Here is a 22,595-nt window from a genome sequence, read left to right on the forward strand (position 1 = left end):
GTTTTAATACAAAATGGACCTAGAGCCTCCTTTCCATTTACATATGTATTTTTGTAGCCATCTCTAAAATGTGAAACACTGGGGGGTGAGGGCATGTATGGGAGTGGGGTGGAGGGTGGGGAGGGCAAGGGTAAGATATGTACACATATAATACCTTAATAAAAAAATGGGGGGAAAAAAGAATTACCCCCCCCCAAAAAAATTTTTTTAATGTGAAAGCTTTTTAAAAGCCTAAGAATGAATTCTAAAATATGAAACCATAGGCAGGTTTGCATAGGTATTTGCTGGCTCATATTTCAAATTAGGGGTGCTCCAGAAAACCTTTACAATCCTATCTGCACCCCCAAAAAATACCCATGCACACATTGATACATGTGTTCATATAAGTGGCTCCTTATTCAGCTTGTCATTCCATTAGGCTAACCTGGGTGATCACTTTCATTCTAATAATGGTGTTCCACCTAATTTTAGCAGCCGAATCCTTTTGAAAACCAAACCTTACAGAGAGCCCCAGTTTATCATCCTAACAGCAGAATAGTACAAAGAAGGAAACATGGGATGACCATGACCCCTGCAGCTCATTTTCAACTTTCCTTTCTTCCCCAAGAACAGGACTGATGAGCATCGAGTATCAGTAGCCTCCAGACAACTGACTATGGATGACCTTGGCTGGGGAAATAAAAGCAAGAGCTAGAATGACAACAATAAGCAGATTATACATGGCTCTGTTCACATAATGAAACTAGGGTGGAGTAGCTTACAAAGTGGGCTGTTTTATACAGACAGGGTTTATCAGACATCAATCAGATCTGTGTGTTATTAAAGTTATTCACTTTTTTAGTGCTGTTCCTGTTCCAAGAATGCTGATATAGTAGCAAACCTCCTTGTTCGTAAAAAACACCATATTAGCAAAAAAAATTAAAAAAGGCTTTGTGAGAATGACAACTGTTTCCAGGGCTCTGGGCTCCAAGCTTTACTTGTTCTTCTCAGTGACCTACAAGGAGGACACGATTACCCCCATTTCACAGATGACGACGCTGTGACACAGGCAGGCGAGGTCACTGACCTCACGTGAGTCAGCTGATGCGTGAGGCAGGATGGAATCCGGGGGTATCCTGACTCAGCGATGTCCACTGTGCTCAGTAGTGAGAACAGTGCTAACAGGCTGGCCTGTGCTGCTTCCAATGGACTAAACAGATGGCAGGTGCCCCCTTCTCCCTCCCTCTTGGTTCTTCACATTTTTTCCAGTACCTGTCCACTTCCGGGATATTCATGGCTCACCCTGGTCAAAGATTTGAGTTTTAAAAATCCTTTCTGTTTTAAATAGTCCTTCTGACAAACAATGTCTCTTTTAATAAAATCTCCACACTTTCTTATCCTTTTAACAGAACTACCAGTAACGACTTATATCCACTTAAAGAATTAAAGAATTGAAAGGCCAATGAAGAGTCTACATATTAAAATTTTTTAAAAGATCTGGTTTTTTTTTTCACTTTCAAGAAAATGACATTGGCTTATAATTATATGTCTTCAGTATAGATTTTTAAAGAATTATGTCTCTTTGGCAATATGCCTGATTTTTTTTTTTAACATGCTAAGCTGGGTCAGCAAGCCATGTGATGAGTAATCCTTTTCCAAATCAAATGTGTGCAGGCATTGGCCACTGTATCAAAGAGGAGAAAAAGGCATTTGCTTTCCCATGAAGTGTGTAAGTTGACCAGTGAGCTTGGTGGTGGTCCCCAATCTTAATCCTTATTTCAGCATTTCTCAAAAGAGATCCTAAGTGTTGATTCAACGCATTTTCCTGTCCCAGTACTTTATATACAGCTGCATTCTGGGGCTGATATCCTGCTCGGTTTTCCTGCGGGTCAACTATGAGTTAAAGATGTTGATCATGCTGGCGGCGTTGGTGGGCTACAACATCATCTTCCTCCACACTCACGCCCATGTCCTGGACGACTACAGCCAGGTCTTATTTGAGAGGTAACCTTTTTTCTCCTTACTTTAGTATGGGATGTCGATAATGTGAGTGTGTTGAGTAAATGCAAATTAACAATAACATTGTAATTGGAATCACATTGTGTGAGAGTTTCTTTGAAGCAGTGGTTCAGAAGGGTGATGTGTGGTTTTATTATACATTACACAGAATATGTATTATCATAAAAGGAAGGTATGAAGTGGTTTAGAGATGTTTTGTTATAATCTGTACTATATTACTATATTGATAAGAATAATCTAGGGTTTCTCACCCTCAGCATTATTGATATTTTTCTGAATAATATCAATAATGTTCCATTGGGTGTGACTGAATAATTTCTGTTGAGGGTGCTGTCCTGTGCATTGTGGTATATTTAGCAGCATTCCTGGCCTCTACCCACTAGACACCAGACACAATCACCTCCTCCAAAGCCATGAAAACCAAAAATGCCTCCAGACATATGTACCCTGCAAGGCAAAATGCCCCCCGCTCCTCAGTCCAGAACAACTGAATCAACACACATAAAAATACTGGAAACTGAGTAGATACACTTACAGTGCTGCATTTCTTATGGGAACATTCCTAAAATACCCTGGTATGGAGGGAGTACTCCTATCACTGTGTCAATTTTCTGTTCTATGAAGAAACTGACTTTCAAGAAAAGATATGACTGTTTACTTTCCCAGCCTTAGGACTGGATGCTGAGAGAATGGTCCTCTCACAGACACTCAGTCGGGTTTATACGAGGTTTCCTGTGACCAAATTACTTCCATAAGCTTATAATGAATATTTATTCCCTGCTTGAAAAACAATGTTTTAATCATTATGATATCCTCCCTCTCACATTTTAATAGCAAGACAATGTTTTATAGCAAGTGTTTGGTTTATTTCTGGGCCCACCAGACTTCACGTTTCTTCTATGAGCAGGCTGCATAATCCTCCATAATATTTCTATGTTCCTTTTCATATAAAGTAAATGCCTTAAGTATTTGCATGGATTTGTTGCTCCAGGAAGATGGTATATGCTGACAGTGCTTGGCCATGTACATCTTCGGAAGCCCAGAGCCAGGGATACTTTGTGAACCTTTCGTACTGATAAGAATGCTTTCAAAAACACAACTGCAAAGCATTCTCTTCACCTAATTTAATTTTCATCATCCCCCACACCATGAAATCCAAATAATCTGTAATCAAGCTCAGGGTAGTGAAGTTGCAAAAAATGTATAATTGTATTAAGGAAATTTTATGATTCCTTAGCCAAGATGAGAATGAAATCAGAAGTTAATTTTCCAATAAATTCTCAAAAGCGCCCAGCAAACATGCATTAATATTTCTGTACTGTATCCAGAAAGCCTGTATCGAATCTCTAAGTAAATGCGGCATTACTGATTTTTATGCGCAGCTGACGACGCTACTAAATTCCCTTTATTAAATTTAAAGCTCCTGAATGCGCGACACAGCCGAGGCAGAGGAAGAAATTAGATTAGCAAGTTTCTGATGGGAGAGATTTCCGCGTGGGGTCTGAGAGAGACACCACGGCAGCTGTGGAGCGGGGCTCGGGCTGAAGGAGAGGAGCTTTTACCCTCCGAGCCCTTTGGTTTAGTTCAAGCTCCTTTGTGTGTGCTCTCTTGGTTCTGTCTTTCTAGTAGCCTTACGGCGAGGGAGGGCTGGCAGGAGACGCCCAAGGGCCTGCCTTCTCTTCCAACAGTAAGCCCGCCTCCTCCCCTGGGGGGATGCACCTGTCTCCCTGTTCCTAATCTTGACCTCAGGGTTCTGCCACTTCCAGACCCGATTCCTGAAGGATTCACTGCCACAGCACTCCCAGAGCATTCCTCTGCCGAGAGATAAATATTGCTGACATCACATCAGATTTTCTCTAATGCCAGCTTAAAATTGAGAAATTCCTAAGAGGGGAAGTTTGGAATTCCCTCCTGGTCTCTCAGCCTCTGTGTGTGTTTGATACAACCCTTCGATTCATGCCGGAGCCCAATCCACCCATTCCAATGTTTTCTTTCTCTGCTGAGATTCCAGAGATTCCCCATCAAAAGACGGATACAGTTTCCTCATCCTTTGGTTTGTTGATGCTGACACAACGCTTTCAGATAGGAAACTAGGACTAGGATCCTGACATGGATTGGTGCCTTGAGAGTGGACATCCCCAAGTCCCAAGCCACAGGTGTCCTTCACGGAGGCAGCTGGCTGAAGGAGTGCCAGGCGGCACCTCCTTTAGTGACCGATGGAGTGTGTGTCATTGAAGTCACATGCTTGGTCCTTTTCCTCTTCTGACCTGTTTCTGGTCACCGCATCGCTGCCCCCGACACACGCTTTTCATTCCTGGTGTCCTGGGCTTCTTTCTGGGACATGTGCTTGCCAGTGTGGAAGTCGGTGTCCTTGCTGCCCACCTCGGCCTCTGGGCTGGCCCCTCATTGGCATTGAATGTTCCCAGTAGGCTTACTGAGACCTTGGGCTTTCACCCCTGGGTGTGCCTGAGGACTGAGCCACACTCCCATCCCGGGAGGGTAGAAAGTATCCCCCGTGGACAAATCTGTTGCCTCTGATGTCTGCCCATCCCTTTTCTATGGTACATACACTGAAAATTTTAATAGAAACTCTTGGTTCAAGGAAAGAGCAGGTCTGAACCAAGTACCACTGTGGTGTCCACAGTGCCTGAAAGTGTGCCTGGCATCTTGTAAATGGGTGCTCAGTGAATATCTACTGAATGAATGAATAAAAACAGGCTGTGCTCCTGAATATACTGGCTCTAATGACACGTTCAGCTCACCTGCTTCCCCGAAGGAAGAGGCTCCTTGGAAATGTGTCCTTCCAGGATCAGCATCCATTTTGTTTATACCTTAAATGTCAAGAGAAAATATGGGAGGGCATCTCTGTTTATAAGGCAGTGCCCAGCCATGGTCTCAATACACAGTTTGGATAGTGTTGTTGTCCTGTAGGTGAGTTCACCATGACCCATGTTTGAGAGGGCTTTTTCAAACCAAATTTGATATTGATAATGGACAAGCCAACAATGCAGTTTTTGCCAGCAGGGCTAGCAAAGAAAACAGAAGTATGCACTACAAAGTATGCAAGTATGCAACTCCAAATCAATGAATAATTCAGAAAGTGACATCAAACATATTCTTACAGATTCATGAATGTGGAAAGTCAACTTTTCAGGAGAAATAAAAGAAGTCTACTTTGAGAGAATATGACATTAAAAATTCGAAATCTTGCCATTCACAACAACATGAATAGACCTAGAGTGTATTATGCTAAGGGAAATAAGCCAGAAAGAGAAAGACAAATACCATATGATTTCAGTTATATGTGGAATCTAAAAAATATAAAACAAATGAACAAGCAAAACCAAACAGAAACAGACCCACAGATAAAGATAACAGGCTGATAATTGCCAAAGGGAAGACAGGGGAGCGGGGGGGGGGGGGGGGGGGGGGAGTAAAAAAGAAAAATAAATAAGCCAAAAAAATGCAAAGTATGAAATGAACATGACAAAAATAGTTTCAACTTTAATGTAGTAGTTTAATTGAATTTAATAGTTTTAACTCATTTTGTCTTAATGACTTGACAGCAAAATAGTAATTGCAGATTCTTTTTTTTTTCTTTGTAAAGGAATACAAATCTCTAAAATATGTTTTAACAGTTTTGATGTATATTTCAGTTATTGATGATAAGTCATATAAAAATTTGAAAACTAAATCTAGAATGAAGGCCAGCAGCGTCTCAGTACTTACCATTACCTGCCATTCTGTGATTCTGCTAAGTTACCTCACGTAATGGAAGCTCAGAAGTTTCTGGTATTTAGAAGGGCCAGAACAAGATGTTTCTTAATTCTTTGGCATTTACAACACTCCTCCATCTTGTCTGTGAGGACAAGATATTTTGCTGTATCGATCGATAAGGATTCTGGTTCCTGTCCATGACACTGGCTCCCTCAGCCCTCCGCCAGGGCCTTCAAGGACACTGAGTGCTCTTCTTGGTGATGGATGGTGATGACCATTGATATTGCTGGAAGCTGTTTTTGTGTCAGAGACGCTTCCCATGACAAATGCTTCTTACAGCGTCTGCAAGACAGTGTCCGATTTTTCTTGGAAGCTTTTTCCTTGCAGAACTGAAAAATCTCAGGGGATAGATGTTACCATTTCATATCGACCCAGAAATGTGCTGTTAATTTCAAAGAGGTGTCAGGTACGGAGAACAGAGGGGATGACCAGGGGCCTGGTAGACTAACCAGCTCTGTTTAAGCACTTAACCCTCATAAAATAGATACTTTGTGGATAGCGTATAAATAAAGTATATAAATCAGCAGCAGGCATACTGGTGCCCGGCATCATTCAGAGGCTCTGGATTGTTGCTGGTAGAAATGTCTACATAATTTTAACTTCCAGATCAGCAACAGCTTGGTATCAAGGGTAGTGATGCAGGTGCTCAAGCAGACATGTACCACCACTGCGAGCTGTGAGTTAGGCACCTTCGATGTGGAATTGCTCTTCTTTCCCTGTGTCTCATGGAAAACCCAGCAGCTAGGAATTCAAGATATTGTGACATATTTTGACAATGCCCCGACTTGGGGTCAACTGGTGATGAGCCCACTGAGAGTCTGGAGGAAGAACTGCAGAATTAACCACTCAGGGGACAGGCCGGGGAGCAGGGCAGACTCCCTCCGCGGTAGACGGTCTGGGCGTATTCCAGAGCACCTGAAATTTCCTTGAAGTCTTCTCTTTTAAATTAAAACTGTATTTCACATTTGCATTCAAACCCATAATGTGTCCAAGTTAATGTTGAAATAATATTATTTTCAAATTTCCCGTCTCAGTTTCTCTTCCCCTTTCGAGTTCCCCCACCCCGTGCCATCTCCAGAAAGCAAGGAACGCACACATCTCTTTGTGACTGGCAGTGGGGCTGGAGATAGGTAATCTGAGATGCCTAATGTAACAAAAAAGCAAGTCATCCTAGGACAACTCAAGCTTTCTTTTCTTCTACAGAAAGCAGCCATCAGTGAGCAATTTTGTTGTCTAACCTAAAACAGAAAATGTCCTGTGATTTGGACCCACCTGCAGGAAGATACTCAATTCTGGGCTGTTTTGTTTGATTTTAGAATGAGGGGAGGGAGAAGATTTCCCAGAGCCTGTGCCCACAGACTGTACAGAATACATACTTCTTATCACCAACTCTCCCATCGGTGGTGCTGAAGCTGTGCACATCCCTTACCGTGTTAGTCTGTTTCAGCCCCTGCATGTTCCGCTGGCCATATTTGAACACCACTCTGAAAAGGCATGAGGCTTTGAGCTGTCTGTCTGTCTGTCTTTGGATGACACTGGGCCATCGACTCCGGAAGCTTGCACAGGATCTCGGCGAATCTGTGTCCAGCCAGGGGGAGGAAGATTGTCTGGAAATGAAGCCCCTTAGGTTTCAAACCAGCGTGATTATTTGTCTGCTCATTCATTTTTTTCTACCACACACTTGTATTGAACATTCTCCATATGCCCGCCCTGATTCCTGGAGTCGGAGCACACAGAGATGGATAACATATAGTCTCTGTTGTCAAGAAGGTCACACAAACCTGCTGTAAGAAAACCGTGGTTCAGCAGAAGGCCAAAAGGAGGTTGCCAGGGAGTCGTGGTTACGTTTGTACAGCACACCTAGGAAATGAGTGGCATGCAGGCTGGGACCTACCTCAGGTAGCCCAGAGTTGACTCCAATATTGGAGAGACTTTGAAGAACCATGGAGATTCAAAAGCACAGGACAAAGCACAGCATCATGGCAGAATAAGATATCTCTCGTTTCTGCCCTCCCCACCCCCCCACCTTAATAATAATAATTTGAAACCTGTCCAAAGACCAAAGTACCTTTGTGAGAGTTATGGGGTCCAGCAACTATACCAAGGGATCTGGGTGGAGTCTCACCCACCTGTGCATCAGGTAATGTCATATAGACCTTGGTCCTGGCTTTGGGCCCTGCGGTGGCCCAGGCACAAGCTCCAGCCCCTTTCAGCCATGATCTGGGAGGCCGGGAAAACACTCTCAGCCAGTCACCAGTGGATTAGAGAGCCTTAGGAAAGCCCAGATTTCCAGAGGAAAGTTCCAGCACATTATGGGAAGAAAATTTAGAATTTGAATGCTTTGTAGTAGGCAATAAGAACAGTTTGACTCTACCCACATCACCCCTCCCCCATGATGGTACAGCTTAGGCTCAAGAGACATCCCCTCGCCCATGGTCCTGAAGGGGAAACAAGAGCATGTAAGTGAGCACAAAGCTTCCCCAGCTGTGCAGGGCACTACAAAGAGGCCCCTGTCTCTCTTGGCCCACCCTGAGTACTACGTCAGGAGCTGTATGACTGGGGGTCAGGAAGAGGCTGGAAGAGTAGCAGATAGGACTCTCCATGGGCATTTAAAGGGATTCCACTAACTGCACTGAGGCCTCCATCAAGCAGCCTGCCCACCATCCATGGGGAACACTTTGCCCGCAGATCCTACACCTGGCCTATGTACCTCCACAGTACCTCCACTGTTCCCTCTGCCTCCTCCCTCCTCCCACCCCTGCTCTGGGGCCAGCTCCCTGTGTGCACTCCCTGTGGCAGCGGAGAGAGTGAGCTTTGGCAGACAGCTAGTGAGCACACACGGAAAGCTGGTCCAAATATGGGGACATGAACCTTAGTAGGTTTTCTTGGGAAAACTAAAGAGAGGCAGTCAGCACTTGGCCTAATGCATTGTAGGATGCAGAGGAGGAATACAAGCTTAAGAATTCTGCCACTAGAGGGAGCAAGAAGCATGGAGTATTTTTTTCATTAAAGACAACAAATGGTCAACATGTAGATGAAAAGATGCTCAACATCACTAATCAGGGAAATCAAAACCACAATGAGCCCTAGCTGGTTTGGCTCAGTGGATAGAGCATCAGCCTACGGACTGAAGGGTCCCAGGTTCAATTCCAGTCAAGGGCACATGCCCAGGTTGCGGGCCCAATCCCCAGTAGGGGGTGTTCAGGAGACAACCAATCAATTATTATCTCTCAGCATTGATGTGTCTCTCTCTCCCTCTCACTTCCTCTCTGAAATCAATAAAAATACATCTTTTAAAAAAACACAATGAAATATCACCTTACACCTGTTAGAATGACTATTAGCAAAAAGACAAGTAATAACAAGTGCTGACAAGGAAGTGGAGAAAAGGGAACCCTATACACTGTTGATGAAAGTGTAAATTGCTTCAGCCACTATGGAAAACACTATGAAAGTACCTTGAAAAAATAAAAAACAGAACTGCTATATGATCCAGTAATCCCACTACTGGTATATAGCTACAGAAATTGAAATCAGGATCTCAAAGAGATATCTGCACTCCCATGTTCATTGCAGCTTATTCGCAGTAGCCAAGACATGGAAATGGCCTAAGTCTGTCAATGTATGAATAGGTAAAGGACATGTGAGATATATAAACAGGTATCAACCTTTACTTCAGTTTATCAACTATTGCCAAAACAACAGATAACTAGATTTCTTGAGATGCTTTTTTTCTTTAAAAATAGAGGCTCGCTCTTTTCTGGCTGGAACCATGGAGGGTGCAGAAGAGAAGAAGAAGAAGAAGGTTCCTGCTGTGCCAGAAACCCTCAAGAAAAAGGGAAAGAATTTTGCAGAGCTGAAGATCAAGCACCTGAGAAGGAAATTTTCCCAAAAGATGCTTCGAAAGCAAGAAGGAAGCTCATCTATGAAAAAGCTAAACACTATCACAAGGAATACAGGCTGATGTACAGAACAGAGATTCGAATGACCAGGATGACAAGAAAAGCTGGCAACTTCTATGTACCTGCCAACACTGGCATTTGTCATCAGGTTCAAAGGTATCAACGGTGTGAGCCCAAAGGTCCAAAAGGTGCTGCAGCTTCTTCGCCTTTGCCAGATCTTCGGTGGCACCTTTGTTAAGCTCAACAAGGCTTTCATGAACATGCTGAGGATTGTGGAACCATATATTGCATGGGGGTACCCAAACCTGAAGTCAGTAAATAAATTGATCTATAAGCGTGGTTATGGCACAATCAACAAAAAGTGAATTGCCCTGACAGATAACTCATTGATTGCTTGATCTCTTGGTAATTATGGCATCATCTGCATAGAAGAGCTGATGCATGAGATCTGTACTGTTGGAATGTGCTTCAAAGAAGTAAACAACTGCCTGTGGCCCTTCAAGTTATCTTCTCCAGGAGCTGGGGTGAAGAGAAAGACCACCCACTGTGTAAAAGGTGGAGACGCTGGGAACAGGGAAGACCAGATCAATAGGCTTATTAGGAGAATGAACTAAGGTATCTACCATGGTTATTTTTGTAATCTGGTCAGTTAATAAACTGAGTCCTTTAAAATTGAAAAAAAAATAAAAATAGAGGCTCATTTCGCCAAGAAAAAAAAAACACATTTTAAGGATTATATTTGTGTCCATATGCCTGGACTGCTTTCTCTCCTCAGAGAATGGTCATTTTTACCTCACCAGAACTGTTTGCCTTTAAGTTAGAAACTGGCTCACCAAGTAATCCTTCCATATCTGCCACCCAATTTGTTAGGTTTCTTTGTTCTTTTGGACTCTCAAAACTTGAGGGACAGAATGAGTACCCCATGAACAGCCTCAGGGTGAGAGCCAACTGTGAATTAGTGTGTGGCTACAGGCATACTTGGATATCTACATCTCCAGAGTCCAATTTTTAGGTATTAAAGAAAGCATATTTGGTCACATTTTGGCTGGAACTGTCATCAAGTTAAGAATCATAGAGTTAGAAACTTTCTCAATTATATCAGCTCTGTCTCCCCTACTGTATAACTCAGTGATAGCACAACCCTTACACGTGAAAGTCTGAAATTGACCTTATCCTTAAAACTTAAAGGGGGGAGAAGGAGAAAAAGAGGCTTCATACACAACTAGCTGTCATTTTTATATAAATGGCTAACATAATTGTTATGGGTAGAACTGTGTCCCCCAAAAGAAAACCTGCTGAGGTCCTAACCCCCCATACCTCTCAACATGAATCTACTTGGAATCAGGGTTATTACAAACGTGATTAGTTAAGATGAGGTCCTACTGGAGCAGGGTGGGTGCTAATCCAACATGGTTGGTGTCCTTATAAGAAGATGGCCATGTGAAGAAGGAGACATACTGGGAGGACACATGTGATGATGAAGACAGAGATTGGGGTGATGCAGGAGTGAGCCAAGGAGCGCCAGAGAGTGGTGGCCACCACCAGAAGCTAGGACGAGGCAAGGAAGGATTTCTCAGCAAGTTTCAGAGGGTGCATTGCCCTGCCAGCACCTTGGTTTCCGACTTCTGGCCTCCAGGACTGAGACAATAAATTCCTATTGTGTTAAGCCACCCAGTGTGTGGTGCTATGTTTCAGCAGCCCTGCGAAACTAATACAGTGATCCACCCACTTGACTAGACTCTGCCAGGAGGACATCCTACCCTTTTATTCCATCTATTCCAATGCTCCCTTCACATTACACATTCCTTTTCCTCCCCATATTCCCCACATACACACAAAGAGCAAGGTAACCAGGAATGGATCTGTGGATGGAGAAGTTCATCATTCAAACTACAGGAGCCCTGGCAGCGTGCATCCCTGAGAGGCCACCACGGGAGAGAAGGGCTCCGGTGGGAGTAGGCAACTATTTTTGGCTAGATGAATAAAAGAAGTTTTAAAGACATCTAAATGAAACTCAAGAAAGCAAGATGCAGTTCTTCCTAGTACAGAGGTTTTCAGAAGTGAAAAGGGCATCCATGTGTCAGTACACGAGTCTGTTCTACATCTGGGTTGTGCCTTCTTATGTCTGAGGTCCATTTTGGTCTGTACTTTCAAACTCACTGCCAAGTTCAGCATGAGAGCCCTCCCTTACCTTGCTTCCTCCAAGTACCTACTTCCAGCCACCACTATTCCTCACTGAGGCTCAAGATGTGGGAGTGGGGAGCAGGATACCTCCACCCCTAAACCAATGCTCAAGAGCATCAATGTGAGGAGTTCTGGGAAAGGATTGTTCCCATAGGTTGCTTACATATATTTTCTGTGTGAGTAACTGCAAACCCAGGCAGGACCTGGATTACATTATTAGGGCCCTCCTCCCATTCTCCCGCAGTGATAGGGACCTGAGCTGGCATATTTGGGGCATCAGGTCCCTTTCCTGGGCATGCTAATGGGACCTGAGTTCTGATTGGTTATGCCAATGATGCTAATGCAAGATCTTGACCTGGGAGTCAACATTTCACTCTTAGTTTGGGGCTTACAGAGGTGGTGAGTGGAAGAGGAGGGTGGCATAGCTGCTTTCTCAGACCCCTGGTTCAAAGTAATAAGGTGTTCCTAAGACAACATGAAAATTCAAAACTCAGCCTGCGCCAGCTTCTTAGGCTGTTGGCTGTGTTGTACCACTTTTACCAGCTGGTCAAGATCATGTCACTATAGTCAATATAGAAAAAAGATGAGTTTAACATTCATTGCAGTCAGCACTGTTTATAAATAACTGCTCCCCTGAGTCCCTTCAACTGTGCTTAGACACAGCTGCCACTGGCTCAAAATGGAGCTTCATTTCTTAAAATCAATATGAGTGAGACAGGAAAATGGCTTACTTCATTCTCAGAGAGAAACTGCTGACCTGCTGGCTGAAGAGCTCAGATTCTTCCAGACATAGCTGGCTTAGTAGGGAGGAGAGAGCCCTGAATGCAAGCACAGCCAGTTTCTGGTGAATTCTGAGGTCCTGAGTCTTAAACCACAGAGACTGGGCAACTGTGTCCTCATATATGCAGGAATCCACTTCTCCTTTACACTTGGATCTTTTATTCTGTTAATGATATTCTCCAATCAGCATTTGTGTATCCTTCCCAGTTCGATCGCCCACCCCATCACTCTGTAGTTAATACCTAAAGTCATGAAGTGCTTCCTCTGAGTCAGGCTCTCTGCCAGGTACATGACTATTTGATTTAGTTATGGAAACAGCCCATAAGGTAGGTATTGGTACCCCCTTTGGCTGATGAGAAAAGTGTGGTTTCAAGGGGTTAATCCCAGGGCCACAGCTTGCTAGAGAAGGTAGAGTCAAGATTACATGCTGGCTTATCTTACTGCACAGCCCCCCTGAGCTCTTCAGTACTGTATCGATTCCTCTTACTCTCTCATCAGCACTTGAACCTTCCATAGAGAAACAGGAAAATCTCAAAGCAACTTCAACTCACAAGCAGACAGTGATTACGTGATATTTATACTTGATTAAACACAACCTATGATGCTTATGTGACACGGTGTCCATACAAAATCAACTGTTTTTTCAGGTCTTACTTCGGAACTATGTGGGAAATCATTCTTTGTCAGCTTATACAGGACTGTCCTGGGATGACAGGAGATTTCCCTTTGCATGCTGTATTTCTCATTGTTTTCTGTCTCAAAAACAGAAGCTATAGGAGGTATAGATATGATTATCACAAGGAATTGGCTCATGTGGTTAAAAGGGTTGGCAAATCCAAAATCTGCAAAGCCAGTGTCCTGGTTTGAGTCTGAAGGCTGGGAGGTGCTGTAGAACCAGGAGGAATCGATGTTGCAGTTCCAAGGCAGTCAGGCCAGAGAGAATTCTCTCTTGCTCAAAGGAAGATCAGCTTTTTCTATTGTTGATGCCTTCAACTGTTTGGATGAGGCCCACCCGTGTTGCAGAGGACAATGGCTTTCCTCAGCCTACCAATTTCAGTGTTGATCTTACCCAAAAAATATTCTCTCAGAAACACCCAGAGTAGTATTTGACTAACTAGCTGGGCACCCTGTGGCCCACTGAAGTTGACACATAAAATTGACCAACACACATGCCAAGTTGGATGTGTGGAAGGTCACTGCCTGGAATGTTGTGGTGAGGATGTGAGAACTTGGGCAGGGATAATTTACTGATGTCTATCTGGACCTGAGGGGAAGTGGGCCAGTGGATGAAGGGTTTCCATCTTCGTTACACTTTTGTGATACAAAGTCATATAAAAGAGGGTATAAGAATGGGCGCTTTTGAGAAAGTGATAGCTTGTAGAAATTAAGTTCTAAGAAATTTTTGAAAATTTAAAAAAGTTATATATGAAGTTATCCATAATGATCCCCAAACTATAAAGAAAATAAGATTAACATTCCTTCCCCTTATATTTGTTAGAGCTTGGTATAAAATAAGAAACTTTTATCAATTTGAAATAATGTTTTATTAAAATAGGATTGTTTTGTTTTGATGTAATCTGAGTTTGAAAATATATTTGGGGTGTGTGTGTGTGTGTGTGTGTGTGTGTGTGTGTGTGTCCGGAATGGAATGCAGACATTCACTAGAGTTTCTTAAGTTGGCCGATTCACAGATTCTAAGTCCGGTGTGTATGTTGTTTTGTATTGTTTTTGTCTGTTTGTTTTTAATAGACCAGGCATTTGGAAAGACCTGAAGACCATGGGCTCAGTGTCTCTCTTTATATTCTTCATCACACTGCTTGTTCTGGGTAGACAGGTAAGAAGTCTGGTTTTTTACACAATTTCTCTAAAGTATTATGTTAATAACACTTTGAGGATGTGCATTGTAGTTACCTTCATGCAAACATCTTATCACAGGAGAAACTGGGTGGCACAGGGTACGTGAGCTTAGATACAGACAGAAGGAACAAAGTTGCTATTTTCCACTAGTGGCAAACTTTGTAAATTATAAAGATGTGAATCAATTCATTTCCTTTAAGTCTCAAAATATATTTTACAGGTTTCCTGAGCCTAAAAAAGCTGACACTACTTGGAAAAAACTCCCCTTGACTGGGTTTTCATTTGCTTTTCAGAATGTGTAATATGCTTTCTTTTCTTTGAAGTGGGTATGAATACCTGTGCTGTCACTTGTAATCACTCCTAGAAATAGAGTCTTTTGTTCAAAATTTTACTTTATGATGCAAATGAAACTGTGCTTCCTTCCTTGGGCCCTGTACTCCTTCCTGGCCTCCCAGTAGAGGCTGTGGGTGCAAGATTTTTGAGGGCAATATCCTTCCTCTGCCTGAGCACAAGGACACTCTCTCAAAGAATAGACTCATCTCATTCATCTCATGCCTGGCGGCTCTGCCTCAACCAAAGTTTGCTTTGAGTACTTTGATGGATAACGTGAAACCAAGTAGTGATTAACTTGGAAATAACCAACTAAGATGCAAATCCATTTACATTATGTACACATCCCTAAACTGTGAACCAATAGGAAGCTGTTAATGGCGAGGGCAGAGACCAGATCTGTGACTGCCAGCCCAGCAACCTGGGGACACCGGAGTCTCCATCTCCCGGAGCAGTGCTAGTGGCAGCCTGCCCCAGGAGCTCACAGGGCAGCCCTCAGCATTCTCCCTGGAGCTGAGCTGTGGTCCTGCTGCAGAGCCTCGGAGATCCCGGTCTGCCTGCTGCCCTTCCCCGCCTCTGTCCCTGGCGCCTGCTTGGTTCTGTTTTCTTTGGCTTGCCTTTTTGACAACCGCACATTTCTGTAAGCCTTGTTATACCGTGTTGTTCTTTTTCTTGGTTTCATCTGTTTCTCCTACTGCCCTATTGCCAGTGGAGGTCACAGTCACAGATACTGGAGATTAGGACTTGGAACTGTCTTTTGGGGCACACCAATAAGTCCATGACAAGTGGTTTGGGATGGGAACATTTGTCTTCCTTTGGGGGCCTCCCCTCAAGTTTCTAAGGTACCTGCACATCAAGGACAGGAATCTGCAGCAGAAAGCACTGGGGAGGGGAGATGTGAAGATTTGGCAAAATGTCACTTTTAGTCCAATGTAGCTGATCCCAAATCCAGTTCCTTTTATTAAACAACTTGCAAAATGCTCCCCGGTGATGCAAGAGCGATCACTTGGAAAACCTGAGCAGCCTCTTTGTACAATTTATAGAAACCTTTCAAACCTGCATGAATTGGGCTTGCTGCCTGCCCTGCTGGCTCCTTGGTTTCATCTCATGTTCCATTTCTGTCTCACCATCGATTGCTCTGTCATTTTAATTCAAAACCAGCCACATCACTGGGTTATTCCCCAAAAGGCCCAAGTGAATAATCTAATCTCTAAGTGAGAGGCCATTTCTAGTAAGTGCCCAGCATGATGCCATAAAATAGAATGTGGGAAATTGGCATTAATGTAAAAAGTTAATATGAAGAAACTTAAAAATATCCTTTGCAATCTTTTTTTAAAAAAATGTCTGGCTATATGAGGCAAAAATAAATGCCACACCAGAGAAGGCGTAACTTTTTAGTGGATCAAACATAATTCAATCAGTTCTAATAGATGAATGATCATTGTTTGTTGGATTCAGGATGTGGATTTATTTTTCATTGTTATTTGTTCATTAGAGGGGTGTGTGTGTGTGTGTGTGTGTGTGTGTGTGTGTGTGTTGTTGTTGTTGTTGTTGTTGTTGTTGTTTTACATCACTGGCATAATTAACCAAACCATAAAACAAACAAACCCCCTCCATCTAGTTCTTCTTTGCATTTGTTTGTCTATAAATTACTCTCTGTGCTGAAATACACCCTGTGTACTAGGCCCCTCTGCCATAGGAGGATCTACTCAAGCCTGGCACACAGCTGGCACAGAATGATGCCAAAACCAGCGAGACCCTTTGACAGTAAACAAGTCTCTCCATTTCTACAATGTTCATAACTTAAAAAACAACATTAAGTTTTAATACATTATAAAGCATTTGCACATGTTTTTATTACCAAGCACCATCTTAATTAAATGATATCAAAATGAACTTTTGTCTAAATATGTCACTCTCTCAGTACAATGAAACACCAAATAAAAAATGCATATTTTTCAATGAATAGTTAATTATATAATTTGTGCTAGGGGAAAACGAATTTTTAAATATTATAGGCAAGTTGCCACAAATGAACACCATTATTTCTCAAATGCAAATCATCAAACAAAGCACTTTCTCTACTAATGTGTTTTCCATTTTTCATTTAGTCGTTATTTACATTCTATTATGCCTCTTTTCAAAAAATAATTCAAGCCATCTTTTATTAACAAAACTGAGCAAGGCGCTTTCCTGTCTTTTTTCCTTGCAAGCCTCCAACATAACTGTTTTCTCTGTTCCTGAGGCTGGTTCTTTCCTGATCTTGCTTTTTGCAAATCTGTGTTAGAGGTTGAGTGAGCGGCATTGGTGGGTAACAGTGGGCTTTGCAGGGAAGGTGACAATTCTGTTTGGGGGTTCTATTTTCGGTTTTGTTTTTCGTTCTTTTTATTTTCTCTTTAAAACCTCCACTCTCTGGCAGGACAAGATGCCTATTGTTTCTTTACCTCTGTGTCCTCTTGTAACAGAATGAATATTACTGTAGGTTAGACTTCTTATGGAAGAACAAGTTCAATAAAGAGCGGGAGGAGATAGAAACTATGGAGAACCTGAACCGCGTGCTACTGGAGAATGTGCTTCCTGCGCACGTGGCCGAGCACTTCCTGGCCAGGAGCCTGAAGAACGAGGTGAGATGAGGTGGGACTGATGGCCAAGACTGGATGGTGGGCCAGGTGAGGGCTGGAAGCTCCAGGCAATCACCTAGATGCCTGTGGTACTACAAACACCTAAGTGTTCAAGTCCAGCATTCGAGAAGATATTGATTAGATGCATAGATGTCAGTCGAGAAGAGTGAGCTAGAATCACCTGTGAACGTCTTAGCATAGAACTGATTCATTATTCCTCATTGTTCTCCCAATCACATAATGTTCTAAGGATACAATATGAGGCACTAGGGTTCCAAATGTGTATGTCACAAAAGTGGCCAGCACCCTCTCCCTGGCGCCGGAGGAGGCCTTGAATACCGGCATGTACTAGAGACCCAAGTCCAGAGGCAGAATCAAACCACACATCCCACATGTCCACTCTTTCACTTCTCACAGCTTTCCTGGGGACCTTTTAAGGGTTTTAGAATTTCAAAGATATGAGATAAAGTTTGGAAGTTATCCATACAGGACCAGATCAAAGTCTTGAGTCCATTAATTTAAATGGGTGGAAATGGAAATTTCACAGAAAATATAAAGGTGTGGATATTTAACTCACATTAGAAAGATTGAAATTCAGTGTTGAAATGGCATATGAAATAAAATGTGAATTTTTAAAATATTTTTGTATGACATGAGTCAGCAGATATATCTCCAGTGGGACTTTATTAATTTAAGAAACATGTATTTGGCCCTGACCGGTTTGGCTTAGTGGATAGAACGTCGGCCTGCGGACTGAAAGGTCCCAGGTTCGATTCCGGTCAGGGGCATGTACCTTGGTTGCCAGCACATCCTCAGTAGGGGGCGTGCAGGAGGCAGCTGATTGATGTTTCTCTCTCATCGATGTTTCTAACTCTCTCTACCTCTCCCTTCCTCTCTGTAAAAAATCAATAAAAATATATTTTTTAAAAAAAGAAAAAGAAACATGTATTTGAGCACCCACTGTGTGCGAAGGCCTGGGTTGAGAACAGTGGAGTCTCAATGATGTGTGAGGTGCAGTCCTGTTCTTAGGAAATTTTTAATGAGGTTGGGAATAGATGAGGGATCAGGGAACCTATATAGATGGATGAACTCCTTAATAAATAAGCTCAATTGTGGTGGTGCTAGAGTACAAAGCAACCTTGAGAGAAAAGGCTTGGAACAGTATTTTTCTGAAGTGCCAGGTGGTGGGGTGAGATACTGGACACTGTCACTGTCATCTTACTGGAAGTGTGCTGGGCATGTGAGCCAGCCCCGGGTCCCACAGCAGGTATGACTGGCCACAGACCATTCACTTTCCTATTTCTCCTGATGTTTTCTACATTCAGTAGGTTACTCAGCAACCAAGTTACATATTGGTCATAGATGATGGTGTCACTACATCTATTAAGAAGGAACCATCAGTTTTCATTAATGATGTAAGAGCACTCATCCTGTCATACAGCAAGCAGTCAGTGCTGGTGATTTTCATGCTTATTCTTATCATCATCATCATTCCTCAGAGAGTCACTCTGGTTGATGTCAGCAGACTACAGAGAAATTCAGGATATAAACAATATACCCTTGCCTTCCTACACATACCCCTTTTACTTAAGAGCAGGGAGGTCAGTTGAATTTATACTATGGGGTTTTTTTAAATATGAATTTATTGATTTCAGAGAGAGGAAGGGAGAGGGCGAGAGGGATAGAAACATCAATGATGAGAATCATTGATCAGTTGCTTCCTGCATGTCCCCTACTGGGGATTGATCCCACAACCTGGGCATGTGCCCTGATTGGGAATCAAACTGTGACCTCCTGGATCATGGGTTGATACTCAACCACTGAGACCCATAAGCCGGGCTACCCTGTGTTTATAAAAACTGGTATTTTTAACTAGAACAGGCTCCTAGGGAGTTATCTGTTACCCTGAATCCTTAGCTTAGTCAGCATACTGGAACCTAAGCTTGGAAATCACAAATGCCACCAGTTGTCTTCCCAGGATATGAATGTTCACGAAAACAACTTTGCAGAGGGAGAAAGTATAGGTCTGCACAATGAGCCAGCTCAACCATATTCAGAGCAGAGTAGAAAAGGGAAACCTTGATTCTGTCTTCCGTGTGTTGTGTACAGAATTGTGAGCCAGTAACAGAAGGCATTACGAGGTGGTTGGCCCTGAGAACAGGAAGATTACATGAGTCTAGCTTTTCCAGGGAGTAGTTGTGACCTTCAATGGGTCACCATTGCCCTCATGTGTTTGTTTTGAGACCTCAGTGGGGGAAGAACATTCTTCTGAGAGGCCACCTTGGAGCTATGGTGCTGTTGGAGTGCTCACTCTCTACCAGGGGATTCATCTGGTTGCCCCAGAGGACAGAACTCACTGATAGCATACATGCAGAGTGGATTTCCTCACCCTGCCAGGCACACCGGAAGCACCAGCTGCTAGCATTCTTTCCTCACTCAGATGATGGTCATCTTGTTTTTCAGAACTAGCCTCACATTCCCTGGAGTAAGGAACGTTTCCCATGATGTGCTGCACCACCAAGGCACCTGGCCATACTGCCTTTGTTGGGTTATTTGAGTGCCCTGATGAGCCAACACTATGGGGAGGGCAGATCCTCATTCCTAGGATTATCCCACACACCCTCATAACAACCCTCCCTTTCAGAAACTTTCACTGAACTTGGGGGATTAACTATATGTTGGGGAAATTATGGAAACACCTTGAAATTGTGTTTACAAGACATTGTAATTTTATTCGTGTCCATGGACAAAGAACTATGAGCCTCTTTCTATTTAAAAACAGATATCTGCATTAAATATTGCTGGTATCTAATGCAATATGAGACATAGCCTGAGGAGTTTCACTGCTCCCTTCTGATCAACTAAGGAGTAACTTGATGAGTTTCATTTGCTCCTTTCAGGAGACCCTAAAAAGGAAAATGCATCGGGACCTCAATACAAAGAATGAAGCCGTAAGGAGTCGTTTTAGAACAATGTAGTGGTTTGGGAAATCATTTTGTTTCCCTTCAGTTGCTTAAAGGAAACTTTTCCCTAAACCAGAAGTCTGTGGTCTCTTGTAAGAGAGAGACCCAAGTTGGAGATGGAAGAGAGCTTTAACTAGAAGGGTTCTTCATATTAGCTGCTGGTGTCAGCAGATTGAGGATTCTGAGCCTACATCCAGCTCATTAGAACCCTTCCCCTGTGATCAATGGCCAGTGTCTGGAATGGGCCTGGCATTGGGTGGGACAGGTGATGTGGGGCACTGGGTGACTTTTTTTACCAATCCTAGTGTAAAGAAACACATGCATTAGAGCATGTGTTTGAAAGGTTTTCTGGTGCTGAGCTCTTCTTTTTCTCTGGCAGGAGTTATACCACCAGTCCTACGAATGCGTCTGTGTTATGTTTGCTTCCATTCCGGATTTCAAAGAATTCTACACAGAATCAGATGTCAACAAGGAGGGCTTGGAATGCCTACGGCTCCTGAATGAGATTATTGCTGACTTTGATGATGTAGGTACTTGATAGTGACCCCTGAAGGACAAGAGTAGCCCTAGTCCCACCCTTGGGCAATCCCAAGGCCAGTACACCTGAAGTTGCTCATCATGGTAGATCTTAAAACTTTTCCTTTGGTGTAATTTCTCATGGCTGGAGTTAAAGCCTATTGCTCTCTTTAGCTCTCTGAAAAATTTGGAGTGACAAATGTATTTTATCTATGAGAAGGTATGATTGCTAGGAACAACTACCAAATCTGTTCAATAAAATACCTATACAGTGTGCTCATGAATTTTCTCAAAAGGCTTGACTCCAAAGAAAATATTTGTCCATCAATTTTATATAAAAGTATAATTAATCTATTTATCATAAATTATTAGCCTATCTGTGCATATTCCAAGATCTGAGTCAGATATCAACTTGAACTGTGCATGGATGACATGTTTTGTTATTGAAAAAGCAATATGTACCTGAGATAATATATTTTAGAAGGGACAACGTATATGTTTTAAAATTTGAAATAGATGTCATTTTTCAATTTTCAATATTCTGCCTACATAAAGAATAATGTGTTTTGTTTTCTGGTAAGAACAAACACACCTCTGGTTTTAAGAATGTTGCTGTTACATTATTCTGATAAATATTATGAAAAATATAGGAAAATTGACATTCATGAACATGTTTATCATGATTCATGAAACTTTGAAATACAGTGATGATTTCAGGCCAACTTTCTAAATGTCTTGTGGGATGTATACATTTCTCTACTACCATCACCATCACCATGAGGTTGACTCAAGACTCATGATAAAGTAATGATAACTAGAGATTTCCACTATATTGCCAGGTTCTTAGTGAAAAATGGTGGCATATTTCCTTCAGTTCCCCTCAGCAAAATAAATGTTCCCCAGTACCAGCGGATGAGTGACAGTGGTCTTTTAGATTGGACTGTCTTTTAGATAAATGGTATGAGGATTGGCTCACTTATCTTAAATTCTCTGAGATGTAATCTTGAAGGAAACTTCTTTGAAAACAGAAGTACCAAAGAAGGGTCAGGAAGATGTCTCAGACTTTAGTTGATCCCATTATCCTCCTGAGCAGATATATGAACCTCCAGAATTTCTTTCACTTGTTCCCTTATTTAAAGCCACTATCACATGCATCATAATTAATATTGGTTCCTTCACTGGCAAATATTGAAATATAACTCATATTAATTAGAAGTAAATCATTATACTGCATTTCCTTCCAAGGACAAGCTCTTTGTGAAATTCATGAAATGTTATTTCCTGGCAAAACCCAAGATTGAAGGATGAATAAGCAGTGGTTGAAACATCTCATATTACTATTACTGTGAACTAGAATTTGAGAATGTCTCTTGAAAGCACTAGACCTTGGGTCAGCACTCGACTGAATAACTTAAATGATTGTCATTGCCTCACAGCTGCTGTCCAAGCCAAAATTCAGTGGAGTTGAAAAGATCAAGACCATCGGCAGCACATATATGGCAGCAACAGGTCTGAGCGCTGTGCCCAGCCAGGAGCATGCCCAGGTACAGACATGTCAGCCATACAAGGGCACATGTGAGCCTCGGCTCCACCTATAGGTCATCCATGGAGCCAAAACCGTCATGCAATGACTATAAACTGTTCTGTGTGGACACGTAAATCTCAAT

General features: G+C 42.5%; 1 protein-coding gene and 1 pseudogene across 3 annotated transcripts in view; both read left to right on the forward strand.

The window, feature by feature from the left end:
• Nucleotides 1–22,595, forward strand: part of ADCY2 (adenylate cyclase 2) — a 278,106-nt gene that overhangs the window by 240,388 nt on the left and 15,123 nt on the right. Inside the window, exons 18-22 of one of the 2 annotated variants that reach the window (XM_079798318.1) lie at nt 1,814–1,983; nt 14,391–14,475; nt 17,294–17,452; nt 20,792–20,938; nt 22,365–22,472. In XM_079798318.1, coding sequence (XP_079654444.1) covers nt 1,814–1,983; nt 14,391–14,475; nt 17,294–17,452; nt 20,792–20,938; nt 22,365–22,472 — 669 coding nt within the window. The remainder of the gene's footprint in view (nt 1–1,813; nt 1,984–14,390; nt 14,476–17,293; nt 17,453–20,791; nt 20,939–22,364; nt 22,473–22,595) is intronic. The other variant, XM_079798319.1, reaches the window with a different exon arrangement.
• LOC307115227 (large ribosomal subunit protein uL30-like) lies at nt 9,535–10,291 on the forward strand (annotated as a pseudogene). Its single transcript has one exon. The product of its transcript is annotated as a large ribosomal subunit protein uL30-like (transcript).

The sequence above is a fragment of the Cnephaeus nilssonii genome (assembly GCF_951640355.1).
Source record: "Cnephaeus nilssonii genome assembly, chromosome: 2".
NCBI classification, from domain to species: Eukaryota; Metazoa; Chordata; class Mammalia; order Chiroptera; family Vespertilionidae; genus Cnephaeus; species Cnephaeus nilssonii.